The sequence below is a fragment of the Mastigoproctus giganteus genome, chromosome 9 (genome assembly GCF_048544385.1).
Source record: "Mastigoproctus giganteus isolate SK-2022 chromosome 9, ASM4854438v1, whole genome shotgun sequence".
NCBI lineage: Eukaryota > Metazoa > Arthropoda > Arachnida > Uropygi > Thelyphonidae > Mastigoproctus > Mastigoproctus giganteus.
Genome location: NC_143583.1, coordinates 110,700,840 through 110,718,603, shown reverse-complemented (window position 1 = coordinate 110,718,603; position 17,764 = coordinate 110,700,840). Strand labels below are relative to the sequence as shown.

The 17,764-nt window shown below is 36.8% G+C and overlaps 1 protein-coding gene across 2 annotated transcripts in view; it reads left to right on the top strand.

The window, feature by feature from the left end:
* IleRS (Isoleucyl-tRNA synthetase) overlaps nt 1-17,764 on the top strand; it is a 430,056-nt gene that overhangs the window by 6,696 nt on the left and 405,596 nt on the right. For both annotated transcript variants that reach the window (XM_090381523.1, XM_090381522.1), the window contains exon 2: nt 3,387-3,524. In XM_090381523.1, coding sequence (XP_090237649.1) covers nt 3,406-3,524 — 119 coding nt within the window. In that variant the 5' untranslated portion in view covers nt 3,387-3,405. The remainder of the gene's footprint in view (nt 1-3,386; nt 3,525-17,764) is intronic.

Below are 17,764 nucleotides of genomic sequence, written 5' to 3'. Positions count from 1 at the left end.
TCCTCCTTTGGTGGATAATTCAAAAATCTATATAGTACCTCCATTGCACTTCAAGCTAGGTTTGATAAAAAAATATCTGTGAAAGCAATGGACAAAAAAGAAGGATTTTACTGTTGAGGATCAAGTTTCCTTGAATCAGTGAGGCCAAGATAAAAGTGGGAATTTTTGTGGGTCCTAAAATCAAACTACTATTCAAAGATGTGGAATTCACTAAAAAATTGAATACTACAGAATTAAGAGCCTGGAAGTCATTCGAAAATGTCTGCCGGAACTTTTAGGCAATGAGAAATCGCAAAATTACAGTGAAATTATGGATGAGCTAATTTTAGTGTACAGAGAGTTTGGATGCAACATGTCGTTTAATTTCTTCAAATTTTCATTTCTTACATTCCCATTTAAACTTTTTTTCCTGAAAATTTGGAAGTGGTCTCCAATGAACATGGTGAAAGGTTTCACCAAGATGTTTCTCAAACGGAAGAAAGACACCAGGGAAAATGGAGTCCAAATATGTTGGCAGACTACTGTTGAAATTTCATACAGGAGACACCAACAGATGATTATAAAAATCAACAATAGAAGTGATTTACTATCAGATAAAAATGTTTGTAAATAGAATAAGGTTAATAGACCCATTGTTTCAATATTTAGTACTGTATGTAACATTTTCTTAAAAAATATGAAGTGAAGATTTTTTACTAGAAACTTAGTTTTTGAACTTTTTTTTCCTGAAAATTTGGAAGTGGTCTCCAACGAACATAAATAAATAAATAAATTTTCTGTTTATACTCTGGGACGACCAAATGATCAGAGTTCATAAGATAGACAGAATACAAGAAACAGCACCATATTCAGCAGTCATGGGCTTGAACCCCGGTCACTCAAGGCACGTGTACTTATGCACCCGCACGCCTGACCACTAGGCTACAACGGCCTCTTTCACCAAGATATTTCTCAAACGGAAGAAAGACACCAGGGAACATGGAGTCCAAATATGTTGCCAGACTACTGTTGAAATTTCATACAGGAAACACCAATGGATGATTATAAAAATCAACAATAGAAGTGATTTGCTATCAGATAAAAATGTTTGCAAATAGAATAAGGTTAATAGACCCATTGTTTCAATATTTAGTACCATATGTAACATTTTCTTAAAAAATATGAAGTGAAGATTTTTTATTAGAAACTTAGTTTTTGACTTTAATCACTTCTCCCTTAAAATTGGTGAGTGTTACAGCAATATGGTTGCCATATTTGAAATCAGCAATGTGAAATCTACAAGGATCACCCTGAATTTTAACAGGGAGCAAAAAAAAAATTTTTTTTTTTTTGCTGACCAGTGTGATCAGATCAGGCTTATTATTCTCTCTTGTTGCCTGTCTGACATGCTGCTGTAGAAAACAGTCAACCAGTAAATCCACAAGTCTTACTAGTATACCAGTCTACTAGTTCCACTCAATATCTAGAAAGCTGAAATCCCCTATTATAAGACATTCTGATTTACTGGTCCCCTCTATTTCTTTATTCAGTTGTTTGTTGTACTCATCAGAGTCATTAGGCCTGTAACACACTCCTATTCTCATATTTGCTTTCCCAGTGCTTATGTTACACCAGACTGACTCAACATTGCACTGGCCACCCATGTCAACTGGATGCACTGCCTTATATTTTATGTGCCTCTTAACTAATACTTCATAACACTCCCCTCTCCTATAGTCTCTGTACACATTGTACTCACCATATGCAAATTTTGCATCCCTTATATCTGAGTGAAACCATGTCTTTGATATCCCAACAATGTCTGCATTTGATGTCTCTGCAAGCACTTATCAAATTTATTTACTATGCTCCCACATTGGTGTACATGCAAGTATACATGCACCTGTTCTTACTCTTAATTACCCTAACACAGCCCATGTATTTACTTGTTCTATGATTACTCCCAGTAGTTTTTGAAATCCCCAGCACTTTACTTTTAAGGCAGCTGCTCATTCCAATAGAAGTAGTGCAAGAATCACTCTCACCTCTGCCTGTGGTTATTGTTAATCAGTTAGGGTGTTGTATATCCTCAAGCTAGTAGTTTTCCAACCCACCTAACACTGTTTCCTTATCTGGAATTTAAAATTCCCCATGGTAATATTCTGATTTACTTCATTTTGTTTGTATAGTTATTCATTATGCTGGTTATATTCATTTGCCCTATAACCTACTCCTACTCTCATTTTTGTTTTCCTGGTGCTTATGTCACACCAACCTGACGACATTAAATTGGCAATTCCTGTTAATCGGTTGTACTGCCATAAAATCTGTTTGCTTTTTAACCAAGAGTGTAACTATTCCTTCCATTGTACAGAAACAACAGGTACACTGTTGTTTCTGTAATCTTTGTGCTCACCATATTCAAATTCTGCATTTCTATGTCAAAGTGGCACCATATATCTGATACACCTATGTTTGCATTTGATGACTTAACAATGCATATGCAATTAATAACACCACCCATAAAATGTTTTGTCCTGTTAATACCCTATCAAGCTTTGTAATCCTCCTTTCCCTAACCATATTTTCATGACATCTGCATGTCCCAGTCAAAGCACTGTAAGAATCTGTTTTGTATCTGCTTATGGTTGCTATTAATCTACTAGTTGAGTATTTAAAAAATAATAATAAAATTCTGTTTATCTGGCAGAACTACATAAGAATAACTGCACTAATCATTTTTAGCAGTCATGTGAGCCTGAATCATGGTCAGCTCAAATGTTTATGTGAGTTATGTTGACCATTGTGTTCTTGAATTAGAAAAGAAAAAGAACAAAAAAACTTTTTTCTGTAATTGCAATGATCACATGCAACCTTCATAAATTGCATTGCATTCACCATTCTATATAATAAAACTGATAAACTGTGGATTGCTATCTAAGTTGTAATAAATGTGAGGGTATTTAATTCAAGCTGGAATAAATTTTTGGTTTCTTAGAAATTCAACCTATTTTTCCTCCTTTCCCATTTTAGTATTTTTGCTGACATTTGAAACTTGTCAGTCGATGAGCTCTCCAGTTTGTGTAAGCCAGGTAAGTGTGTGATGAAAGTTAGTTTTGAGGCCAAAAAGTCTGGATTAGAAATAACTGACTTAATTTTTAATTGAAAAATCTCTCTCCTTTTGTTTTTAAAATTTGTAAGTTGACATGGTGGTGAAGTATGTTTCTGTTTTACCTATAGATAGTAGTATAAATGCAGAAGAAACAAAAACATGTTAACATTAAATTGCAAGAGGCAAAAATTCCTGTACAAACTGAATAGCTTAGTTTTTGCCATAAAGAATTATTATTATTATCACTTCTATTTTTAATTCATTTTTTGATAAAAGTTAAAATGTATTTTTTCAGAACTGTATTTTTGTAAATAATGGTTCAACCAGTTCCTGAGTTTATTGACTTTCCCAAAGAGGAAGAGAAGATTTTGCAGTTGTGGAAAGACTTGGATGCATTTAAAGCATCTGTGAGACTTTCAAAATCCAAACCAAGGTGGGTGGGTGTGATTTTTATTTTCTGACTATAAACAAATACTAATAATAATTACAGGAGCTTTGCTTCCCCCCCCCCCCACAACTGTAGTAGTAATAGTGGCATGTGATGCAAGAAAGCAAGTGTATGAGCTTATGCAGCATCAGCCAAAAAAAAAAAAAAATTTTTACACGACCATTTCCTCTAAATGTTTGTCCAGTTCCTCCTTAAATTTATTTCACCTATCAACTTCCACAACGACAGATGGAAGTTTGTTCAACCAATTAACCACCCGCTGGCTAAAGGCAAATTTCCACACATCTATTCTACAACTATCTTTCCTCAATTTGAATTTATGCCCTCTTAGGTTCGTAATATGAAAAAGTGGAAGGATCCCATCAGAATTCAGCGTGCTCAACCCATTCAAGGCCATATACACCTCAGTCAGATCACCTCACAAGTGCCTATTCTCCAGCCGCTGCAATTTGCAGAACTTAATCCTCTCTTGGTAAGAGGATCCCTTCATTCCCCTCACAAATCTTGTTGCCCTTCTCTGTACATGCTCAAGCAAATCTACATCCTTCCTAAAATGAGGCCCTCCAGACCTGTACGCAGTACTCAAGGTGTGGCCTGACCATTGCCTTATACAGAGGGACAATCACTTCCTTTTCCCTGCTAGAAAAATTCCTGTATATCATTGACAAAACCCCATGACCTGCTCTTGCAGCCTGTCTGCATTGTTCAGAAAACTTCAAATCTGACTGCACAATTACTCCCAGGTCTTTTTCATTTTCTACCACCTTAAGTGTAGTACCACATAGTTGGTACATTCCTTTGGGGGTTACTTCTCCCATATGCAGTACTTTGCATTTGTCAATGTTAAACTTCAGTTACCACTTCTCAGCCCATCTTCCCATATTTTCTAGATCCTGTTGCAGTAGCACACTGTCATTAACAACCCTGCCAACCTTTGTATCATCTGCAAACTTCGACATTAAGCCTGATGTACCTTCATCAATATCATTGATAAATGTACAAAACAACAGTGGACCCAACATCGAACCCTGTGGGACTCCACTAATAACATTAGTCCACAAAGAGCAGTGCCCAGTGATTGCCACCCTCTGTCTTCTCCCACTCAACCATCCTTTTATCCATTGTAACAACTTACCCGTAATACCATTCTGCTGCAATTTGTACAGTAGTCTTCCATGCGCAACTGTGTCAAAAGCTTTCCTGAAATCCAAGTATATGAAATCAAAATTATTTTTTTTTCATTCAGTTCCTTTGTAACCATATCATAATATCCAATCAAATTTGTCAGACAAGGCTTTCCCTTAACAAACCCATGCTGTGTCTGAATTATATATAGTCTTGTCTGGATGGTCCTGCAATGCATATTTAACCAGTGACTCCATTATTTTACCTGGAACAGAAGTTAAACTAACTGGTCTGTAATTACTTGTGTCACTCTTCGATCCCTCTTTGTGAATTGGGGATACATTTGCACATCTCCAGTCTGCGGGGACCTCCCCTGAATCCAAGGTGCTTTCATAATTATGGCTAAGGGTTTGCTTACTTCCTCTGCTGCCTCCTTTAATATAACTGGATAGATCCCATCCACCCCCAGGTGCATTTCTTATGTTTAACTTCAACAGTTTCTCCTCCACTTTGCTCTCGGTTATTACAAAATCATTAAGCACCCTGCTACAATTTGATAACCTCCTGGCATTTTCAATCCTTAATAACTCCTTGTGTGAATGTAGATGTAAAATACTCATTCAGTTTGCTTGCCATCTTAGCAGGATCATCAACAGTCTAACCATTGATATCAAGTGGATCAATCAGATTCATCCCCTTCCTTTTAGAGTTTATATTAGTATAGAAATCCTTGCTGTTTTTCTTAGCATCCTTTGCCAAAGATTTCTCTTAATCTGCCTTCGCCTGCCTAACTTCCTTTGTGACTTGATTACAGACTAGCTTATATCTGCCATAGGCTTCTGTGTTGCCTGATAATTTATATGCATCCCATGCATTTTTCTTCTCTATTACGAGTCTCATTAGTTCATTTGACAACCATTTAGGCCTAAACCTTGAACAGTACTTCTTAATAGGTATGAAACTTTTAGTAGCTTCCACGATTAATTCCTTGAATTTTTCTCACTTAAATTTGCTGTTGATAACATCATCAGTTAATCCTACTGTACAGAATTTAAAAACTGTCTGAGACCACCGTAGTCACCTTTACGGTAGCAAAAACCCTTTCCTTTTCCCCAGATGGTAATTATATCTTTAAGTAAATCCCACATCAGTACACTATGATCACTGCCACCTAGTGGTTCCTTTATCTGCAAATTCTTTATACACAAATGATCACTGCTGCAGATCAAGAGTATTGATCTGCAGCAGTGATCTCTCTGGTTGCTTTTTGATCATACGGTTTTTGACCAACCTCATCTGGTCAGCATGTTGTAAAGAAAATGTTTAATCTGCATACTAAATAAGACATAAAACTGAACTGCAAAAAACTGCTGACATTATAAGGTTCAAATCAGAGCTTTTGTGCACAAAAAGAAAGAATAGTATGCCTTTCAGGCAGCATCGTATCCAGGTATCATCTTAAGCGGGGACATGGCGACCAGGTTTTTGAGGCTAATTGTTTCAACACTTAGCAGCCTAAACCTAAACACTAAGCAGTCTAAACACTGTCTAATAAGTGTTTGGGATACTCACTAGGTAGTGGTTTTTTTTGGCCAAAAGCATAGGTTGACTCTTAGCACAGGTTCTTGCTTATTTTGAACCATCTTATTTCAATATAAAGTAAATTGGAAGCTAGTGTTATAAGAATCCGCCAGGACTGGCTGGAGATTCTTATAATACTAAAAGTGTTAGTGTTATCCTAGTTTTGTGAGGACTGAAACTGGGTATAATACTGGGAAAATAATAGGAGATTACTGAACAGTTGTTTAGAAAGTGCTAGAATTAATCATATACCAGTTAGAAAATTTCTGAAGAAAGTAAGCTGCAGTAAGTATCTACATAGGCGATGCTGTAGACAGTGGTGGCTCTGTTGAATTTTTTAAATTTTTTTGTTGTTATTTTTATTGGTATGAATCAGCACTTGAATGTGCCAGAATGCCATTCCAGTTGATATGTTTGCTGACATCCAACTGCCATAATAATTTTGAATTCAAGAGGAAAGTACTGAACACCTCATCAGTTTTAAAATGCATTTTCCAAGATCATGAGGGTTACAGACATTCCCTTTGCAAACACACACAACTTCAAATGCTGTTCCCATTGGTCAAATAGTAGAAATTAGTGTTAGAACATCCAAATTGTTGCAGTTCATTTTAAAAGTAACCAACACACTGTTGGTGTTTCTCATATTCAAGCATTCATTACTTGCATGATGTCTTACAAATTGTAAGGCCTTGAATATTTTGAGCAGGCTCAATGCTGATGGGATTCTTCCTCTTGCTCAGATTACAAACCTGAGGTGGCATAAATTCAAATTGAGGAAAGACAGTTGTAAAATAGATGTGTGGAAATTTGCTTTTAGTCAGTAGGTAGTTGGTTGCTGGAACAAACTTCCATTTAAATAAATTCAGGGAAGAACCGGACAAACTTTTGGAGTGAATGGATGGGTGAAATGGGAAGTAGGTGGTAGATGACTTTCATCAACCGGTGAAATACCACCACTTTGCTTATTGGAGGCTTGAAGTGGTGAAACCCATGTTTAGTCTCTAGAGCAAAGTTTCTGGCATCCCCCTCCCCCCATACTTCTCCTTCAACCCATGCATGGTACTAAGTACTATAGGTTTTGATACCTTTCATGTTTGGGGTTTTCATAAAAAAAAAAAAGTGCAATTTTTTTTTTTTTTTTTTTGCTGATGCTATATAAGCTTTCTTTCTTGCATCATATGCCTCTACTAATTCTAATTATATATTACTGTAATCTATTGTTATATAAGGGGAGCATAGCCTATTTTTGTACACAGTGATGAGAAAACTAAGTCAGTGTTTTATAGCTCTTGTAGCATGAGACTTTATGCCTTAAATTTACTTGAATTACTGTAGTCTTTTCATGGAAAGGGGACAGTAGCTGCAACAAATAACAGTGTGATTATTAAGACTACATGATTAACAGTACCAAGAGAAAGAAGTAGCATATTGACTGAACTTGAAAGAAGGATTATCAATACCTCAGCATATGGCAAGGGGGTTTTGCAGGAAGACTGAATCAGTGTGATTAGAAGACATGACTTTTCTTAAGTGTTCACATTCTGTCTCCTTTCTGTGAAAGACTGAACATGAAAACTACATTACCTTTATTAGGATCACAAGTTAATTGCTTATTTGATGTATGGAATATTGTACCACTAATATAACAAAACTGTCCTCAGTTTCTGGAGGGACATGGGAAGAGGGTCATGCTGATGAACATGCCTTTCCAGTTCATCCTACAGATAATTGGACTAGCCTAGATGCTTGACATTTTCCTTGCATTCCTGAAACCATTTTTTCACACATTTGGTGCAGTGTATGGTTACCTTTTCATCTTGAAAGTACCCCTCTCCATAGGTGTAAACATGCACCATTGCCAGGTGTATCTAAATAACAGAGATATTCAGATATGGCGTGGTAATTAAGGGACTTAGCATATGTTACAGAAATATGCTCCATCTTATTACACCTCCTTCTGCAGCCTTTACTGTCAGTTCACAACAGGATGCTTCTGCTCCCTTATATGGTTTCATCCATATATGCAATCTTCCATCAGTGCTGAAAACTATAAGTATTCACTTTGACCTGCTGCTGTTTCTTTTGCATCTATCGTTTGTGTTTTTAGCAGCAGCACAGACATTTTCTGGTTAATGTCCTGTTTTTTTTTTTTTTTTTTTGTAGAATTTGTCACATGGTACAGGTAATGATACGTTGCTATGTTCCCACATTAAAGAGGATTTTAATTATTGCATTGTTTGGTAAAATTTCCACATAATGTGCTGCATACATTGAGCACCTCACTCTGTCACCTTCCATTTTTGGCTGCAGTTTCATCTGTTCCCAAATGTTTTCTGGGAATTTTTCCATTCTTTAAAGACTTGTTCCTCTGTGATGGTTTAGTCAGCATGATATCATCTTCTACTCATTTAGAGAGGCCTGGATTCAATTCCCATTGACCACTGCAGGAATTTCTAAACTCCTCTTCAGTCAAGGCGCTGTGGTTATCCAATCTCAGGCAGTGGGTGTAAGGTCTTTCCTCATGAGTTATTCTGGGTGTTTCAGCCCACACAACATGCAAATCAGGCTGCGAACACACACTTCTATAGATAAAACTTATATACAAATATAGGTGTATTCTTGTGGCTAAAATATTAGTAGTAATAATAATAATAAAAAAATTCCATTTCACATTTCTGGTGAATGATTTAGAGATTAGTCAGGTCACATGACTATAGAGCTTTCCTGCGTACACACATCCGCCCACACACCATGCGATGTCTACACATTTTTGCATATAGCCCAAACCCCCCATGGTCATAATAAAATTGTTAAGCACTGTAGTATATATTTTTGCATATACTGGATAGATATTTTATAAAATTATAATTAATCTTATTTTTGTTGTCAATATTAGCATTCTGGTTTTTATATTTTCCAATTTGAATACTGGTTGGGATCTCATAGTGATTTGTGAGCTTGTATGACATACAAGCTCACAAACGAGCTTAATCATCTCTGCAATTGAATCACTTGGTCTTGATTCTGACAGTTTTATGCATTTGTCTAGTTACTGCTCAGCCAAAAAGAGTATGATAGAATGAACTTGATCTTGAATTCTACAATGAAGCCAAGGTCAAGACACAGCTCTGCCCTGGTGTCTTGGATCTTGTTAGCAATGGGGCGGAGCTGTGTAGGAAATTCAAGTATGAGGGATTAGCTGTGGTTGCAAAGTTGAACCCTGGATTAAGAACTTCCACTTGTTCTTGTGGAAGTAGTTTTTCCCCTTGGTGAAATTACTTTCCCCTATTTCCGTTTTTTTGCCCTCAATGATCCCCCCCACCCTCCTGGATCAGGCAATTGGAAATGCACTGGATGGTTCATTTTTTGGTGTATCCTGTATTTGAAGACTGGAACAAATTCTCAAATTTAAAAAAGGTTGAGGGAAGCCAAATTTATTTCACTTCTCATAGGAGTGACCTGTTTTGTATCCTGCCTGCCAGAGAGGGAGATGTTGGAGAATTATTTCTAGATTGCTTCTGTTCTTAGAAATTATTTTCAACTGCTGGGGCTCATGGACCATTTGGAACAGTTTTAGCCTGTTATTGCCTTGCAATATTGGAGTATAGACAGTTTTAGCCTGTTATTGCCTTGCAATATTGGAGTATAGACAGTTTTAGCCTGTTATTGCCTTGCAATATTGGAGTATAGAGATTGACCAATCATTGATCAGTTATATATAATAGTTGATTCTTTTACTTGTTTTGTTGATTGTCTTTCAGTGAATATCATTGATTGAAGCTTGCTCAATCAGTGATATTCAATTAGGAGATTTTTCCAAGTGGTACACAATGTTATCTGATTAAAAACAATTACAGTAAAATCTTGTTAATGCAAATTTGGTTTATACAAAGTACTTAGTTACATGAACACATACCATTCCCTTGTGAAAGGATAGGTTTTCTATATAAATATATTTGTTTATTACAAAATTCAGTTAATATGTATTATAAAGTTTGTTTTTGCCTTGTGAGAAATAAATATTATTATTTTGTACGTTTAATACAAATCTTGGCACAGTTGTCCAATTATTGTCCCTTTTATTGCCTCTGGCCAACTAGTTCCCTGCTTTCCGAAGGATAGCATCGACTTGTTAGAATGTACTTTTGCAAAAATAAAACCAGTTTATGGTAGCTACAAAGTAAGTGCACTCTGAGAAACATCATTGTGAAGGATGAGCTGTTAAATTAACAAAATAATAAAAACAGTTCTAAGTTCCTTGCTCCCTTGCTCTCGACGGATTAAGGTCAGTCGTAATCGTTGCACCAGTTCAAAGAGTCTTTTGCTACAGTATAATATATTTTTTGTGCCATTTTATCTGAGCTGATGTCTTTTTTGGAACTTGTGTCTTTAAATTTAAAGTTTGTTTATATTAATCTCACCTAGCAGTGTTATGGCAACAAAATGGTAATGGATGGAGTTAAGCCTGGAAATTAAACTGAAATTAGACAAGAGGCTGATAGAATGGAATGAAGCAAAACAGACATTGCAAAGGAATACATCCCTTTACCTACTTTTTCTACAATACTGAAAAAGAAAGAAACTTGAAGAAGTGTGTGACACAGGAGCAGTGATAAAAAAAACAAGAAACAAATTCATGGTGCAAACACGAGGAGCCTGAAACAAAACTTTTCAAGTGGTACCAACAAATGCATGCATCTAATCTGCCGATATCAGGCCTGATTTTGCAATAAAAGGCAAATTATCTAGCTCAGCAACCTGAAATTTGCGACTCCTTGTGGCTGGCTCCAAAGATTTAAAGACAGGAATAACTTGGTTTTGCAAAATGTTTGCAGTGAGTCTGGATTAGTCAACAAAGAAAAGGCTACAGACTAGTTGTGTTCTGTACGGTCTATTCTTGAAAAATATGAGGCAAAATCTTGACAAGACAGGTTTATTTTATAATTTGCTGCCAAATAAAACATTTGCTGTTCGAGGAGAATCTTGTCATGGTGGATAATTAAGTAAACAAAGACTCACTGTTCTGTTATGCTGCAGTTCAGATGGCAGTACAAAACTATGGCACTTGTGTAAGTTTTCCAAGCTAAGATGTTTTAAAGAAGTTTACCAACTTTCCTGTGATTATGAGGCCAATAGAATTACTTGGCTTACTGTCAAAATTTTTCAGTCTTAGTTATCAAAAGTGGATAGAAGCTATTTATATAGCTTCAGAAAAAAAAGGAACATTTTGATGATTCTAGATCATTATACAGCACATTGTGCTGAGACACTTAAGTTAACAAATACGAGGTGCTACCCAAAAGTTCCCAAAATGTATTTAAAAATTAAATTAGACTCACCCTGGGTAGGTCTTATTCACCACCGTCACCACTGAAGTAGTCCCCTTGAGAGCGTAAACACCAATCCCAGCACTTCTCCCACGATTTGAATGAGTCCTGAAAGTCCTTCTTCGTCATAGTGTTCAACACCGCCTGCTATTCAGTTTGGATATCTTCTACGCTGTCAAATCGTCAACCCTTCAGCTTGATTTTCATCCTTGGGAAGAGGAAGAAGTCGTAGGGGGATAAGTTTGGTGAATAAGGGGGTGGGGATGATTTTCATGTTGTTGGATGCCAAAAACTGCACCACAGCAAGAGATGTGTTGGCTGGCGCATTGTCATGATGAAAGATCCGGTTCTTTGTGTGCCACTTTTCTGGATGTTTCCTCCTGACGGCTTCCCTTAACCGCCTCAAGACGTCACAGTAGAACTTTGCATTGATGGTCTAGCCGGGAGGGAAGAATTCCTTATGGATAATCCTGTCAATGTTCACAAAAAGAGATCAGCATGTTCTTCACATTGCTCTTCACTTGTCTGGCTTTCTTCGGTCAGGGTGAAGATGGGTTACACTGGGATGATTGTTGCTTGGTTTCTGGGTCATACTCACATACCCAACTCATCAGCAGTGACAACCATAGAAAGGAAGTTTTGATCACTCCTGGCTTGTTTTTGAAGAGCTCTGCTAACTTCCTTGCAATGCTGCTTTTGGTCTTCACTCAGTAATCGTAACACAAACTTGACTGCAATCCTTCTCATGTTCAACTCGTCTAACAAAATCCACTGACACGTGCTGTACGATAGTCTTACAGTGCCACAAATGTTGTGGATGGTCCGCCTGCGGTCTTCACGGATTGCAGCCCAAACTTTTATGAAATTTTCCGGGGTGATGCTCGATGATGGATGCCCAGAGTGAGTCGTCATCAGCTGACATTTGACTGTTTTTAGAGTGGTTAAATTAGTAGTAGGTCTGCATCTGGCCTAAAGCATTATCACCAAAAGCTTGTTTCAGCTTCTTATGGGTTTCTGCTGCTGTATCGTAAAGAAGGAACAGAACTTGATGCAAGCACGTTGCTCTCTCACATCAGTCATCACAAACACACCGCCAAAGAACTGTGCATAAATATTCAGTGACTCTATCCAGCCCAACACCACGTAGCACACTGATTCACAAGGGATGCATGCAGCGTTACCTAGTGCCACAAGTCTGTACTAGATGTAGTTCCCGCACAACATTCAATTTCTGTAACATTCGAATAGCACCTCGTATTATGGCTGTTGTTTTTACCTCCCAAACCATCAGTTTTATGCAGTTACTGGATCGAGGCATTATTTATAACCTCAAAGAGAGCGTATAGAACCTGCCTGATAAGGTACTTGATCCACAACATAGGAGGAGGGAACAATTTGTAGCCAAATTGGAATGGCTTGGATGCCATCTGTAATCTTGTTATTGCTTGGGAAGTATTGCATCAGGTGTAATAATCAACTGCTTCAGAAAGAGTGGCTTTGAAGAGAATATTGAAAAACAAAAACTATAACATTGAGGAATGGGAAAATTTGAAGGAGCAAATTTGAAGAGTTTGTGAAGATAGATTATATAGTTGCTACCACAGCAATGCTGACATCAGAAGAGCTGCTGAGCACCAAGCAGAATGATGATGTTATTTGTTACCAGCGACAGAAAAGTGAAGAAGCACACACACACACACACTGGCATCTAAAAAACATGCCTAAATTGCATTGAGCATAATAGAGAATGCATTTGATAATGTCTGTGCTGTAGTTAAAAATGCATATAGGACTAAAACTGTGCACAACATTGGATTCTTTCTTTAAATATGATTAATTATTAAGAAAGTTAATGGTTTGTATGTTAAGATTGTAATTCTTTTTATTGTGATACTGAAGTATTGAATATATCAAAATATATGCTGTACAATATTTTCATTTCTGTTAATTGATTTTATGTTAGTTTTTCTTAAAAATAGAATAAAATCTTTTAAAAAATGTGTTATTCCTCTTACTGTCATGTAAGACAAGGCTTTTGTTTTTATTATTTTTTATTTTTATTATTTTATTTTATTAATTTAAATTATTAAAATATTTTTGCATTTAATTTTGTTTTATTTTTATTTATTTTTTTAAATTTATTTTTGCATTTAATTTTGATACTATTATTATTTATTATTATTCTTAGGTATGTATCAAAAAAGAAAAGGTAAAATTTTTACACTTTTAGGGGACCTTGTTATTACAAAATGTGAAAATTTAGGTCCCTTGAACTTTGTATTAATGAGATTCGACTGTATTACTACTTTGCAAATGTAGTTATTTCTAGAGCCTAAGCCCAGGCTCTGTCACTATAAGTGGTGGGATAACAGCATCCTCAGAAGACCAACAGCAAAATCTAGTGCAGAGTAACATTATTTTATAGAACCACCATTTCAATTTAACTAAAAGCCTGCTGCATGGAAATAGTACCCTTTCTTAATTACATAAGATTTTTATTGTGAAAACATCTTTGGTGGCACCTACTAAATTTTTTGGACTCAAGTAAAACCAATTGGTAATGAAAATGCTAGCTGGAAATGATACAACTGACGTCACTTCCTAGATGACTAATGGTAGCGGGCATGAATATAAAACGTTACATCATTCATTAGCATTAGCATTAGTAGAGGCATATGATGCAAGAAAGCAAACTTATGCAGCATCAACCAAGAAAAAAAAAAAAACCCCCCTTCCACTTCACCCCTCCGTTCGTTCAAAATACTTGTCCAGCTGAGCCTTAAATTTATTTAGGCTACCAACTTCCACAACAAGGGATGGAAGTCTGTTCCACCAACCAACTACCCGCTGGCTAAAGGCAAATTTCCGCACATCTATCCTACATCTGTCTTTCCTCAATTTGAATTTATGCCCTCTCAGGTGATTATTCAGAGCAAGAGGCAGTATCCCATCAGCATTGAGCATGCTCAAACCATTCAAAGCTTTGTACACCTCTATCAGATCACCTCGCCAGTGCCTAGTCTCCAGACACTGTAATTTGCAAAACTTAAGCCTTTCTTCGTAAGAGCAACCCTTCATTCCGTTCACTAACCTTGTTGCCCTTCTCTGTACTTGTTCCAGCATCTCTACATCCTTCTTGAAATGAGGCCTCCAGACCTGTATACAGTACTCTAAGGTGCAGCCTGACCATTGCTTTATACAAGGGAATAATCACCTCCCTGTCCCTGCTAGAAAAATTCCTGTATATCATTGATAAGACACCATGAGCTACTCTTGCAGCCCGTCTGCACTGCTCAGAGAACTTCATATCTGCCTGCACAATTACCCCCAGGTCCCTTTCATTCTCTACCACTCTCAGTGTAGTACCACAGAGTTGATACGTTGCTTTGGGGTTGCTGTTTCCCATATGTAGTACTTTACATTTGTCAATGTTAAACTTCATTTGCCACCTCTCAGCCCATCTGCTCAACCTTTCCAGATCCTGTTGCAGCAGCATAACGTCAGTAGCATCCTTAACAACCCTGCCAACCTTTGTATCGTCTGCAAACTTGGACATTAAGCTTGATATACCATCATCAATGCGCGCCTCCGTAGCCAGGTGGGAAGGAGCAGCAGTGCGTAGCACATGCTTCTTGATTAGACCGGGGTTCGAGCCCGTCACCACCAAATACGGAGTATGCGGAAAGGTCAAGGAATGACCACCGCATATCCCGGAGCAATATGGCCTTAGTTGCTAATGCTCCTAAAAACCAAATAACAACAATAACCATCATCAATATTATTTATAAATACAGAAAACAACAATGGACCCAACACTGAACCCTGAGGGACTCCACTAATAACATTAGTCCACGATGAGCAGTGTCCATTAATTACCACTCTCTGTCTTCTGCCACTCAACCATCCCTTTATCCATAGCAACAGTTTGCCACCAATGCCACACTGCTCCAATTTGTGCACCAGTCTTCCATGTGCAACGGTATCAAAAGCCTTTCTAAGATCCAAATATATAATATCAAAGTTATTCCCTGCATCCAATTCTTTTGTGACTACATCATAGTATCCAATCAAATTGGTGGGGCAAGACCTTCCCTTAACAAAACCATGCTGTGTCTGAGCTATAACTGAATTCTTGTCTAGATGATCCTGCAGTGTTTCTTTAACCAGTGCTTCCATTAATTTTCCTGGAACAGAAGTTAAACTCACAGGTCTATAATTACTTGTGTCAGCCTTTGATCCTCCTTTGTGAATTGGGGTTACATTTGCACATCTCCAGTCTGTGGGTACCTCCCCTGTGTCCAAGGAAGCTCTCATAATTATGGCTAACGGATTGCTTACTTCCTTTGCTGCCTCCTTTAATATAACTGGATAGATCCCATCCGCCCCAGGTGCCTTTCTTGTATTTATCTTCAACAATTTCTCCTCCACTTTACTCTCAATTATTACAAGATCATCTAGCTCACTGCCAGTGTTTACTTCATCTATGGCATTCCCTTTCCTGAATAACTCCTCATGTGTGAATGTAGATGCAAAATATTGATTTAGTTTGTTAGCTACCTGAGCAGGATCATGAACAGTTGAACCATCGATATCAAGTGGACCAATCTGATTCATCTCCTTCCTTCTAGAGTTTACATAAGTAAAGAACTCCTTGCTGTTTTTCTTTGCATCCCTTACCAAAGATTTCTTGTAATCTGCCTTCGCCTGCCTAACCTCCTTTGTAACTTGGTTACAGATCAACTTATATCTATCATAGGCTTCTGTGTCACATGTTAATTTATATGTATAACTTAGGTTGTAGCTGTTTGATTTTAAAAATTTTAATGGTTTTGATTTTTATCAAAGATATTTTCACATAAAATTAAACATGTTTTGTGCATACAGGGTACACACGCCGTTTCTTTATATTAATTTTTTGTTTATATTTTTCTCAAGGGGAAAAACAAACAAACTATTTTTGACTAACTTAGTGTGAAATCTGTTACTTTTACAAGATTTTTCCTATTTATTATGCCACTTAGTTATTTAGGAATAAAAGTAACAATTTAATATAGAAGTTACCAAAATAACAACATCCTTAATATTTACTTTTTTAACTTGTTACTACTCATGTTTGAAAATGCCGTGTTTCAGTGGAGTACAAAGTTTGCATTGGTCAGGGAAGCAGTGACCACCCAGTACAGTTTCAAAAAGTATCAAATCCAATAAAAGTTATATTACTGTAATATCAGTTTAGGCTAATTAAACAGTTTCTTTTAGACAAGGGTGGTAGTTGCTTTAAGTATCTTTGCATTAAATTTCCAAGTTTATCTGAGGCAAAATCAGAAGAGAGCATTTTCATTGGGCTAAAGATAAGAAAGTTAACAGATGAGAAATTTGAAGAAATAATGACCACAATTAAAAAAAAGAGCCAAGGATTTCCTTAAAAAATGTTCACAACTTTTTAGAGAACAAGAAAGATGCCATTTTTTAAAGTATTGTTGAAAATATGAGTACATTTCAAAAATTAGGATGTAAGATGAGTTTGGAGGCTCATTTCTTGCACGCTCATAATTTTTTTCCTAGAAAATCTTGCTTCCATTAGCAATGAACAGGATAAGCAATTCTAACAAAATATAAAGGAGATTTATTTCCGAAATCTTAGACAGAATCATTCTGTGACAACCAAATCCACTCCTTAAACATTCACAATGGTGGACTGTTAAGTAACCCCGTGCATATATCCTTTGTGCAAGGTCTAAAAATGCTGTTTAGACTGCTGCAGATGATCACACAGTTTTGAACAAGTGTAAGCAGGGACTGGGGTGTGATATTCATATCACAGTGGATTGGCCAAGTTTCTGTCACACTAGGCAATAGTATGAAATAGCGATTTTCATCACTCAGTGCAGTACACCACTGTGTTTAATGGAGGGGCAAAATGGTAAAAACTGTCTGATTTCTAGAGCACGTTCTTCCTGTATGTTTTGTCATGCATCATGAGATGTGTCTTTTTGAAGTTATGGTTAAGTATCTTCATAAGGTCTAGTTTTCTTTACATTTTGAGTTTTTGGTTTTAAAACTGTTTTTTGCAGGCTGGCTATTAAATAGTCTGCCAGAAAAAACCTGTTGTTAGCATTAGCATTAGTAGAGGCATTTCATGCAAGAAAGTAAGCTTATGCAGCATCAGCCAAAAAAAAAAAAAACAAA